The sequence below is a fragment of the Erpetoichthys calabaricus genome, chromosome 6 (assembly GCF_900747795.2).
Source record: "Erpetoichthys calabaricus chromosome 6, fErpCal1.3, whole genome shotgun sequence".
Taxonomy (NCBI): domain Eukaryota; kingdom Metazoa; phylum Chordata; class Cladistia; order Polypteriformes; family Polypteridae; genus Erpetoichthys; species Erpetoichthys calabaricus.
In genome coordinates this window covers 178,580,072-178,593,144 of record NC_041399.2, presented here as the reverse complement: position 1 = coordinate 178,593,144, position 13,073 = coordinate 178,580,072, and the positions used below count along the sequence as shown (strand labels likewise).

Below are 13,073 nucleotides of genomic sequence, written 5' to 3'. Positions count from 1 at the left end.
GGACAGTTTGTATGTATTTATTCAACCAGTTCCATACTTGGTTTAACCACTTCTTGCTCCTTACGGCAAATTGTCATTTTGGATAAGTTTCTATTAATTTTGCACAAAGTGACACAAGATTTGCCTGTGGCTCCATGTAAAATTGATCTAGCTATGTGCCATGTTAGTTAATGAGCAGTGGTGGACAGCAACTTTTAAGTCTTGCCACAGATGTTCGAATGAGCCACTCAGTCGTTGATCTAGTTATTCAGTTTGGGTCATTGTTCTGCTGAAAGACAAACTTCCTTCCCAGTTTAAACTTTCTGGTAGAGGGGTGCAGTTTTTCCTCCAGGATAAATCTGCATTGTCCTGGCGAGACTGCCAGTCCCCAGCATGATGCTGCCACCACCACCACAATTTGCAGGAGGGATGGTGCTATCTAGCAGCTCTGTAGTGTTATTATTTATGCCACACATGCTGCTTAGTGTACAAGCCAAAAGTTCCACTTTAGTCTCAGACCACAAGACATTCTGCCTCATCTTTGTGGTATCATCAAGTTCCTCTTCAATAAAGCACCATTTTTTCCAATGCCTTGGAGATTTTTAAGCTGTGAACATCCACTCCAGTTGTAGTCACTGTTTTCTGCAACTCAATCAAGTGACAATTGGCACCATGGTAGCCTCTAACAAGAGTCATTCTTGAGGGGTGGTCTGACCTAGGTAGTATGGCTGTAGATTCATGTTTTTTTCCACTTCTCTATGATGGATTGAACTGAGATCTGAGGTACGTTCAGAGCTGTGTTTCTGTACAATTATATCCCTGACTTGGCATGAATGTTCTTTTGCTTCCATTTTGGCTTCTTTTATGGAAACCCTCTACCATCACCAGCAATTCACTGAAAACAGGTGATCCACCAGGCTGAGGCCATCAACAGATTGGGTGAGTTGGTAAAGTGACACAAAGCATCTGAGAAAAATACTTAGAAAGGATATGAATACCTCCTAAATCTCACAATTGTGATTTTTCCTATTTAGCAAAATGTTGAAAGGTTTTCATTTGCTTCTTTAGACCTTGCTTGATATACACTGATTTCTTATTGTAAGATATTGTAAGTTTAGGATCTGAGACAATATAATGTGAAAATAGTTTACTTGGCTGAATACTAATAATAAGACACTGTATATAATTTTATAGGGTCATTACTGAATCCTGTATAGTGTGCAGTAAAATTCTTACTTGCATGTATAGCCAATATGCAACGCATCACCAATCTTTAGTGGCATGATTACTGAATATAAATTCATTACCTTGAATCTTCTGTTTTCCTTATCTGAAAAATCTCACAACACATTTTTCATTACCTAAACAATTTAAACCCGCCAACATATTGAGTTATTGTGATAAATTATCTCCAATATTAGTTGACTGAAGTTAAGTTTGAACCTAAATTCCTATGTATCATTATATACTAGTGTAGTATGCATTTTCTTCCCATAGCGCAGATTTTTTTCTCACATCCCAAAGGTGTGTAAATATAATTTAATGTGTACTCCATATATGCTTGCATATAGACAAAGGCTCCTGATTTATGTAAAAGTTCACCTTAATATATTTTTATTTGCTGCCATGGGTGAAAACTGAAAATTTACCTAAATCACCTAAAACAAAATGCTCACTTCTTTAATCTTCAACATTTACTTCACTTGTAATCATAGAAAAATGTTTTGCTATCAGATGCTTAAAAGGAAAAAAGTGATCAAATTGCACATACTTATTGTTGTTGTTATTTAGGAAATATGCTAAATATATATTACAAGGAAAAGTGTGGGTGTACTCTATGAGTTCAAATTTGCTACATGCCATCTTTTTAACAATATACAGTATTTTCTAAATCAGTGCTGCCAGCGACATTTAACCATTTGTACAAAAAAACAAAAGAAAACACCCAGGTGTTACATATTTTTGTTAAAGGAAAACACATAACCAAGAGTAATACTCCACAGATGATACTTTATTCATAAGTGATTTTTTACAGAGGTAGAACAAAATATTCTGTATTATTTGAATTATATACAATGAAATACATTACAATTATAGATATATAAGGGTAGCTAAACTGTAGGGTACTTCATAACTCATACAAGAAGCATGTTAGAATCTCTCATTCACCCATAGATTGATAATAAGGGGAATCCCTGCTAGACAAATAGAAATATTAAGTCTGCTTCTGTCAAATAAAACAGTAATAACTTTTATGTGACAATCCATTACCTGGAATCATTTATTGTTCTTTAATATCCCATTTACTTTTAGCTTAAATTAATACATTTTCATATGTTTAACATCCATCCATCCATCCATTTTCCAACCCGCTGAATCCAAACAGGGTCACGGGGGTCTGCTGGAGCCAATCCCAGCCAACACAGGGCACAAGGCAGGGAACCAATCCTGGGCAGGGTGCCAACCCACCGCAGATATGTTTAACAGTTTAATGAAAAAATGAACGACAACAAATGATGATATTACTGGGAATTTGATAAGCATTTCTAAGATTTTCAAGATTAAATTGGAAAATTTTAAAACTTTTTGCATGACCTCTGCTCTTACTTCTTTTTATTTTATTACATGTAATTCTACCATGAAGTAATTAAATTTTCAAAGCAAAATGAAAAGTAATTAACTTAATGTGCTGAATAATGACACCAACAGCAAATACCCACAGAGTTTTAAAGAGATATGAATATATTTTTTGCTAGTAGCACTCTGCATATGCTACATCATGGATCATTGTACTGCCATTGAAAGGTGGAAATATAGCACCTTTCACTGTAAATTTAAAAAACAGCATGGCACAATGTCACATTCATTCCTTCTTAAACAAGGGGTGCCAAATGTAAGTGTTCATGTGCTTATATATCTCAGTTGTAGAAGGTGAGGAAAGACTAGAGCTCTTCTGGATGAAAAGAGTTTCATTCAGTCTTTGATCTCTGTATATTTTTTTTCCTGATGCACGCTAGTCTCTTTTGGACACCCCCACCTCACCACCACCTGAAAACACACACACATGCAAACACACACACACACACACCCACACACGCACGCACACACACACACACACACACACACACAGAAGATAATTTTTTTTACCAAAATTCAGTGACTTTAACTGCGTTCTTATGGAGCTATCCCTGCCTCCATTTATTGAGTTAAGACAATACGTGGCATTATTTTTTTATACTTGAAATTTTCCATATGCTTTTGGCCTTCTTCTCAAAAGGGAAAGAACCATTTAACAATCTGTTTAGAGGCTCTGAAGCTACACAAGGGCATGGCAAGGAAGGAAAAAACATCACTCTGATCATAACTAATAGCTTGTTAGCATGACAATGATTTACTTGATAGTGTCTCCGTAGTGCTCTGTCAATGAAATAAAAGGCCTTAACAAAAGAAGAGGATACATTAAGATGCAGGGGCCTCATCAAAGATGGCAATTCCTCTGCCACATTAAACCAGGCAAATGGAGAAAATGAATTAATTATTCTTAAACAGAATTTTTTATTTTGTGATACAAGCAGATAATTGATCAGTAAAAGAGAAAACAGACCTTTGCATCAAAAATAAAATAAACATACAAAAGGTGCATAATAAGCCTTACACTCATAGAAATTACATTACAGACAAAGACTATCATTTTATTTCTATTAACACCAATTTCTGCAATTTAATAGAAATTGAGTAATATCAAACACTTAGCATTTCTACGTTTATGTCCACTGGTGATAAATGTATGGTCAGAAGTGTGAGATCACTGAAGTGAATCAGATCATTTTTATCCAACAGTCAAAGAGATACCATCTAGTTGAGGATTAAGAGTATGGCATCTAGTCTCTGAACCCCGAAACCCTAAATCGGATTAAGTGGGTCACAAAATGGGGGATGGATATATCTTATACAGTCATTTTCAGTGTGTTTTTCTGTCGTTATAATAATAAAAAACACAGCTGATATGAAATGTCCTCAAATATTACTTACTTTTTAGAGTATCAAAGTGCAGCTTCTTGCTGCATTCTTAAAATGATGTGTCTAGTTTTCAGTGTGGCCATTAACTTAAATCTGAATGTACAAACCAAAAAAATGAAAAGATGTAAGTATGCTAATTCAAAAAACCTTTTGTAAAACACAAATTCATTTTTAGGTTATAAATTTAAATAACAAAAAGCAAGTAGATGAAAAATGTCCTTAACAGGTATTGAATGGAAAATCTACCATAAATCACAGAAGTGCAAACTTGGACAGACTATTCCTAGAGTAAATCCGAGTTTGCTTTCTAAGCAAACATTTACAGAACATTACCTTCCAAGTTAATGAAAGCAGTGAGAGAGATCTCTCAAAATAGACAAAGATTTATGTGTTGATCTGAACCACAGCACACACATTTCTAATATTCATGTTTTTATTTTCTTTCTGAAGTAAATGGACACAATGCCCACCCCCCTTCCCTTCTAAAAAGTAATGTTAAAGAAAAAATAAAAACACGTTACCTGATTATATAATTACTGAAGATTTTTTGGGACACAACTTCTAACAGGTTACAATAAAAAGGTACACGGTTAAAATCAGGTCACGATTTCCATATAACATTCACAGAGACTGAGAGACAAAGAAACGAAGGACCCTCTGGGCCTTAAGCCTTGAACAACTCAGAACTCTCACTGTGGAAGTGCTTTGAGTATTGCGTTCACCTCCTCCGCAACTGCTGTCAATGCAAACTCAAACTGCTCCTGTACAAAAATAATTGGGGGGGGGGGGGGGAGGGGGGGTAGAGGGGGGGTGAGGTTGGGACAAGACAACAAATTTCCGCAGTGAATCATCTTGCTAGAAACTGCATGTCATGCTACTATAGTTAAGTGGCTTCTGACTGCCAACTTTGGGAAAAAAATCTTATTTTTTGCATCAGAAAAGTATTTCCTTTATTTTGTCTTAATGTGCTTCTTTGATTGAACAAATCCTAAATTGTGAAGTGATCATGAACATTAATTAAGCTATTCTACATAAGCAACATTCATAGTTTTTTTCAAATAGAATAAAAACATGTAGTGGTTATATCCCTCTTTCAAATAGGGTGCATCACTAAAGTAATACTGCAAAATTTAATATTGCAACTTACAGGTAACATAAAAGATAAAGAAGTCAGTATTAAAATTTAAACCAATGAGGCGTTGAGGACAATACAGTACATTGTTCGTCCTAATAATTTCAATAAAAAACGACACAGTCACTCTTATTCTGAACCATTTTTTTCATTATAGCGATATGAGTGCTGAAGCACACATGGGTAGCGTTCACATCCTTGGGAGCTGTAGGACATCAGCACTAAATACTGCACCATTAAGCTACCCACAACAATTAATTAACAGTTTTAACAAAATAATAAACACCCGTAATTTAAAGTAGATGGCATATGACATTTGTCATTTTTCAGATTCTTTATCTTCTATGGGCATATCTTTAGTAATGTATTTTACAGTTGGGCACCAATGCACATTTCCTGAATGCTAAATCAGTGGAAGAGTTATTTAATGTCTGAACACTATAAATCAAATAAACTGATGTATTTATTAGATAAGAAGCTGCCACTAAGCAGGCAGGTCTAAAATCTATATACTACACAAGTAAAAGTATATGTTCAAAAAATAAAACCAAAATAAATCGAACTTTTTATTATTCTTGGTTGGGATGAAATATGACTCTTTTTAAAGCACCAAAATTGGTAGCACCATTCAATTAAAAACTTCAGCAATTTCTTTTTAAGATTAATTTTTTAATGCCTTGCTTTTGTGTGCCAGCATACTAATAATTTGTGAACTTATAATTTTCATTTTCTTTTTTTAAACAAATGAAATACTGAAAAGTGCATGTTACTATCGTGGTATGGAAAACTAAATATTAAATTCACAAAAGACATTTATTCAATACCACTTTCATCTAATATTTCTTATTAAAATAGTATTTTGTATGGTTTTGGTTCCAGCCTTGCATACGGTGCTGCCAGAATAGGATCCAGCACCCACCTCCCTAACATAAAAAATTGATCTAAGTCGGTGTAAAAGTGTAATCTTTCAGTATTTTGTCAGTAATTTGCAAGTTATGCTGTTTGCTAGACAGCAATAACATCTAAGCTTACAGTGCCCAACCTATGTGAATGTCACACAGAAATTCAATGGCAAAAATATATATATATTTTTTTTATTCTATATGATTACAACATGTACATATATTCTAACACAGCATTGCCATTTTAGAAAAGGCTCGGAATAGTAACTGAAAGGCTGTGTCAACAGCATGATGGAGGTGGATGTACCGACTTTCGGTTACTATTCCAAGCCCTTTCTATATATATACTGAACTTATTCATATTAGTTTTAAATATACATCTGTTTAAATTAAGTTTTCATTTATACTTTTTTGAATGTGTTAGGGAGGACTATGAAGAACAAAATACATTACAAAATATAAGTAATGTAGCACAAAAATAAAACTACGCAAATGCCATGTAGCAGATTGCAAATGGTCCTACAGTGTTCGCTAGCATACATTTCATTTCACCACTAGATGGCATCAGAATTTTTAAAGAATGTTACCACGAAACAGGCCTTTGTATTTAATTTAAATAGAAAGTGCCTAGTGCTCAAAATTCAGAATACAGTCAACACACTCATGAAATAGGAAAATTCCATTTGAGGAAAAAAAAGGTGTTTGTTTGAAACATGGGTAAAGATTATATTGATATATTATAAATTATACATTTAAAAACATTCAGCAATGAAATGCTCATGTAATAATGTAAAGCTGAAGATGTAGACACGCTGTACAGTACAACATATTATTATAATACTTACGATCATTGCGTATTAACACACCTTTATAGCTATGAAAGCCTTGAGAATATTGTCTTGCCCATCACTCTATGAGATAATATTAAGGGTGAATAAATGGCACATCAATCATTCACGAAAGCAAGCAATCAATGTGTCCATGCATATTGTTTAAAACATGAGATGTGTTCATCAGCATGACAATACATTGCTGCCACGAGGTTCAGAGAAGATCTTGTTAATATAAAAGAGGTATATATCAGAGATAGTTGAATTTATATCTCATTTCTGGTTGTGAAGCACACTACAGAAGTTTGCAATATAAGAATTACAGGTATACCTATTATTATTAGTTATAACAACAACAACGGTAAGCCATAAAACAATAACAACAACACTGTTGCCACCTTATAAATTAAAGGCATAAAATAATTAATGTTTAATTACGCGACAAGTTTATAAATCTGTGGATTTTTAAAACACCTACTTTTCACACCAGAAGTAAATGACATTTCCAAAGAAACAGTCTAATTTTGCCCGAGGACCTGCTGTAATTGACATTTCCAACCTGACTTTTAATCCACAGTCTTAAATTACCCTGAAAGCCTGTTATTCCTGATTTGTATTCAGTGGCGACAGTACATGGTTTGTTTAAACCCATCAAAACAAATTCTCCAGAGAGAGCATCCTGCTGGCTTGTAATCAGATATTTTAAATTTGCCACGCGTCTGGATAAATGAATTAGGCACTTTAAGAAAGTGGCAAGCCTGTAAAGATAAGGCAGTCCAAGATGTTGTGGCAAAGGTATGGGTTTGCCAACTGAAAGAGATAAGCACTGAGATAAGCTCAGTGCCTTTTTTGTCAGTCCAAGTCTGCAAAAAGAATATTGCCTCTGTCATGCCGGTCTGACTATAGTACATTAAAGAAGATGGGAAGAAGCAAAAGGTTGATGGCAGCTGAATTTACCCAGCTTACTGTTTAGAATAGCAGCAACTGCTTTGAAACCTTGTTGTAAGTCTCATGTTCAACACAGAGTTCAATTCAATTGCAGATTAAAAATAGACTTCATTACGCACAATTCTGTTGCATCGCGTTCCGGCCTTGCAGAGGCAAGGTATTAAAATGGGCAACAAATTAACGTTTAAAAAAATCTTCCTGCATTCTTAATGAATCTCAAACAATGCCTTGCAGGGTGTAATTGTGCTTTTGCAGGGCTCTTGAGGTAACTGGCAGCGTAAGCCATTAACATATTCCTTCAGGCGACCACAGTGAGCTGACAAGGATATGTTTCTTGGCGGATACACATAAAGAGAAAACTGTGGATTCACAGCTTGCAAAGCTTTATGCCTCTTTAAATATACATGGAGTGCTTTGGTTTCATCCTAAGTAAGTAAACCAGTTGTAGTATTAACCATTTTTTAAGTCATTTTATACAAAATTGCCTTTTACATGTGTGTGCAGTAATATGGACCTGCCTGTAGTACATGCAGTACACAGACAGAGATAAATACCTAACTTGGAATTAAGTCGGTACATTACACATAAACCTCTTGAATTTACAACTTGGTAGTTTTGTCTGGGATACAAATGGAGTGAAAACCCTCCCTGGTGCCCCTTCCACTTTAACAAATGCATTCTAATCCCCAACAGATTTAATGACAGTACCTTTATCTGGACCATGCCTGGTCTTTGGTCCCTCAAGTGCTCCAGGGTAGCAGCAATATCAATCTCTTTAGCACCTGCAACAAAACCACAAATTGGACTGAGTTCAAAGCACCACATAATCCAACCTGCATCTGTCAATCTCCTGCTCTGCGGCTCCCTTTGGATTTTCACCACGATTGAAAATTATTACATTCATCCCTCCACAGACTTGGCAGGCAGCTGAAAATTGTTTTTGTACTTGGGTTTAAAAATAAAAAAGGGAAATAATGCATTTACTGCTGCAATGGTAGGAAAACTTAATCCAAGATAACCAGCAAAAAATGAATAAAACACACACTAACAAAAATGAAAGATAACCTAAACACAGAGTCTCATTTAATGTCACTTCAGCCTTTCAATATTAAAAAACATTTCTTAGCTCATAAAAAATGGGTGGGGGAGACAAAATTGTACAGATATTTTTTTTATTCTGTTAGATTACGCTAAAATGGGATGATCCAACTAGTAAATACTGTCAATACTTTATATACATATAAAGTAATTTCAGTTCTTTCTTTTTTAATGGCACTTATTTTCTTATTAAGCATCCAGAGGTTTTTAAGAATCCAAAGGCTTCCAGTGTTTGGCATTCCTGTTCACACATCTATGTTGATTTTCAATGGCAAGTTTCCCAGCCACAGAGGCTGAAATTTTGGCTCAAGTGAATGAAAGCTGGCATGAGCCCATGCTGTCTATTTAATGAACATTGGTATACCCATGAAGAAGCCACGGTATGTGGGTCTTGAACAAATTATGGCTGAGCTACAGGATCTTCCTGGCTACAAATTCTCGTTTATGGGCCAAGTAAACCGACGCAGCTACACTTAATAATAATGATCAAAAAGAAATCCCTGAAACATAATTTGGTTGATTTTTTTTTTAATTTTACTGTGGCTGAATGTATAGAAAATCACCTTTTATTTTCTAGGAATTGCAGATAACACATAGTACAAGTGTTCATTTAAATGAAAAGTCCAACTAAGCCTCACTCAAAGAGGGAGAATATTCCTTTAGCTTCAAAGCAAGCATTTCAGCTAACTTATAGAAAAAAGTATGTTTCATCAGCTGCTGCTACATTTGGTGCTTCCTGATGATGCCCGACTGCTTGATTAAAAATATTTTCCCTTTTTCACTGAATGACTTTAACAATTAGACCATTGTTGGCTTTGTATTAGAAAACACATTGAAGAAATGCATAATGACCCATTTATTGGAGATTCACTGTGAAAAAAGTGAAAGCCTATGTTCCTCTAAAGGCCTTTCTGATGGAAAAAAAGCAAAGTGAAGCTGGTACTGCAGCTGGGCCCAGACTGAAAGTGCACTTACACTTTCAAGTTTAAGAAGTGTTAGACTCGAAAGTTAGGAAGAACACTCTACAAAAAAGCCTTGGAAAAATGGCATTCTTGAGTAATTTACAATTCACTCTTCAAGAAAAAGAGAGAAAGATTTTGTGTGCAGGCTGTAGGCCTTTGATCATGCTGATGAACGCTAGAGCTTCAACCTGGGCCTCAAACTTCTCAGGCCAGACAAAGAGGGACCAAGCCTAACAGGCCAGGCCGAGATTCCTGTCAGAACAAAACCTTTGGCTGCTTCACAGTATGACAGCCTGGGAAAAGCCCTGCTCAGCAGGGTTAAGATGCCCGCTTTGCCCTTTGATCTTTCATTAAGGCGAGAGCCAAAGCGCCGGTCAGGAGATTTCAAATTGTACGCACTATAGGCAAAAAGGGGAACCAGGTCACGAACAAATAAAGGGGTGACCTATTGAGGGGGGATGTTCATTGTTTCTCTGGCTAGTTTCACATGACTTGTTTTGTATTATGCAACACTAAGCCCATACTTGGAATAGATTTTCACATTGTAAAACATAATAGAATTGGTAAATTTACATTTGGTGCTTGGAAAAGTCAACCTTTCGCTGCTTAAAACGTTTAACAGATTGCAATTATTCATTTATTCCTATGTCCTTTTATCAAGGTTTATGATCCATTTGTAGCTACGGGGATTAATTTATTACATCCTTTGTTATAAGGACTCTGAATTAGTCTGTAGTTTTGACTAAACTTTTGCATCACTCCTTAAAAAACAGAGGATTCACATAAAGAAGATGGCATGGGCTTACATATTGACCCTAGAAAGATATTATTTATAACAAGGAATTGCTTGATGTAAAATGCTGCATTTAAAACACAAGCACTTCTCATTAATGCAGCCTAATCTTTAAGTCTATAATGTATTTCAATTAAGCTTTTGATATTTAAATCATTTTACACATTTTCCATTTTAATTCAACACATGTTGGATGTTTAACTATTAATTGCTCCATTTGGTGAGTTCTTAATAAACTCTATTTGTTAAAGAACTAATTAGCTCTATGTCCATTTCTTTTCTTTTCTCTTTTTTTCTGAAGCAGTGTTCATGTCCATTGAACATTCAGCTCAAAGCTGCCCCGCTCCTTCTAATGCAGCGTAAGGTCTTCATCTGAATATCGAGGCAGTAGTTGTTTCCATAGCAACAACATCACACAGACATTAAGAGAAAGGAACGCCTTTTAGACACCCACCTTTAGCCATCTTATTGAGGACCATGTCAATCAGAATGTATGTCCCACTTCTGCCTGCACCATCACTGAAAGCATAGTGAAAAAAAGCAATGTTAACCTCACCAACAAAAGACACAAGCCACTATTTTATAAATGCAGCCCAGTTCAGATACAAGAGTTCATGTTTGTCCTAAATCAAAACAAGCTGCTCATTTTGAATTTAAATATTATTGCTCGTTGTCAGAGGTTTCTTGAACAAATACAATAGGTTTGTTTACTTAGTGGTTCATTGGAGGAAGGTACAAACAGAATGTTTTCTATTCTTTTTAATGGCTGTTGAGACTGAAAACCTGGCCTTGTAGTCAAGTGTCTCAAAAGTGTGTGAACAAAAGCTTATTACATTTTTCCCTTTTTTGGTGTGATCATGGATTTTCAATAATATCAGAATTGATTTCTTTAAAACTACATGTTTGATAAATGCATAAATATACAAATACATATTCAACTTTGAGTATTCAAGTAATTTAAAAGAGCAGACTATTCAATCTGTGGCTCTGAAAATACTTATTATTTGATCTAATGCATTGCGATATATGGGCTGGTATTCTAATTCCAGTGCTGGAATAAGCAGATTCAGAATATGAATGAATCATCTATTGTAGTTTATAACATTTACTGTATCGTCAGCCGCATTTCTCATTAGTTTAGATATGGCAAAAAATATTTACAAAATGAATCTAAGGATGGTGCTTTTCAAAACAGTTATTTTGCATGATGAATAACACCCTTACTGATTCTTTTGGTTGACTAAAAACACAGAAAATGGCATCTGCACAAGTCAGTTTCATCCAGCACAAAATACAGAAAAATGTTACAGTTTTTTTTTCTTTCCCTAAGAGAACTGCTTTTTAAACTGCTAATCTGAATCATCATGCTTTTTATCCTAGTACCAGTGGTGGAAGCTCAATGAAGGTTGAAGGCTTTTTTTTCAGATTCACTGGAGTCCAGACATTCTTAAGGAGATTCCAGATAAAACACTCACAAATGCATGTGTCCTGTTATGTAGCTGCAGGATTTTGAGTATTTTATCTCATTGTGTGATACATTCATTGCTCAGCTTAAACTAACCTGTGCAGATCTGAACCGTTGACAGTATAATGCACATGTACTGTACACTGAAGACAGGGTTCTTCTCCAAAAGCAATTTACCAAAACACATGTATGATATTGAGAAAGATTTTAAATGGATATATTAAAGAAAAAAAATTGGCTTTATTTCATAAATATGGGAGAAGTGTACAACAGTGGCCAATGCAATGGAGTTTAACCCACAAAGCCAGTTAATTTCTAACCTCTAACTCAATGTAGACACTTGGTAAATCATTGAAACTGCCTATATTCCAGTTGAAAAAAATTATACATTTACATATTTTTATAGATACATATGCATACATACGAATGTAAGCCATTTTCATATAAAATGACCTAAAGTCAGGTAAGTAAAGGTGTTTGACAAATATACATGAATAATAATAAAAGCAAGTATAAAATACATACAAATAACAAGTAAATATACACAACATCTTCTCCATACAACAAATGCAAATACATTTGTAATACAGTACAATGCAGAAACACATACTTAACAAGCTTTAACCAAAAAGGCTGCTAAAATTATAATCATTTAGAAGACTAGACACAGAAAAGAGATACTTATTTTAACTGTGTCTTCTTATCTTTGTAAGAGACTGCTACAACTGTAATAAAACTACTGTACTCAAAATTATGTTTCAGTATGTAATTCATTATTAGCAAAAATAAACATTATTTTAGCTTCCTAATGTTAGCTGAATTATAAACGTACATCAGTCTACAGTCTCACAGCATGACAGCTATTTATGTTATCTTTAAATTTAATAATTATTCATCTCTAAAAATAACTAGCAGAAATCATGGAGAAAAAAATTCAGAAATTG

At 34.7% G+C, this 13,073-nt stretch overlaps 1 protein-coding gene across 2 annotated transcripts in view; it reads right to left on the bottom strand.

The window, feature by feature from the left end:
* Positions 1–1,969: 1,969 nt before the first annotated feature.
* ptprn2 (protein tyrosine phosphatase receptor type N2) overlaps positions 1,970–13,073 on the bottom strand; it is a 1,061,581-nt gene continuing 1,050,477 nt past the window's right edge. For both annotated transcript variants that reach the window (XM_028804141.2, XM_028804142.2), the window contains exons 21-23: positions 11,119–11,183; positions 8,520–8,593; positions 1,970–4,760 (exon numbers count right to left, since the gene is read on the bottom strand). In XM_028804141.2, coding sequence (XP_028659974.2) covers positions 4,689–4,760; positions 8,520–8,593; positions 11,119–11,183 — 211 coding nt within the window. In that variant the 3' untranslated portion in view covers positions 1,970–4,688. The remainder of the gene's footprint in view (positions 4,761–8,519; positions 8,594–11,118; positions 11,184–13,073) is intronic.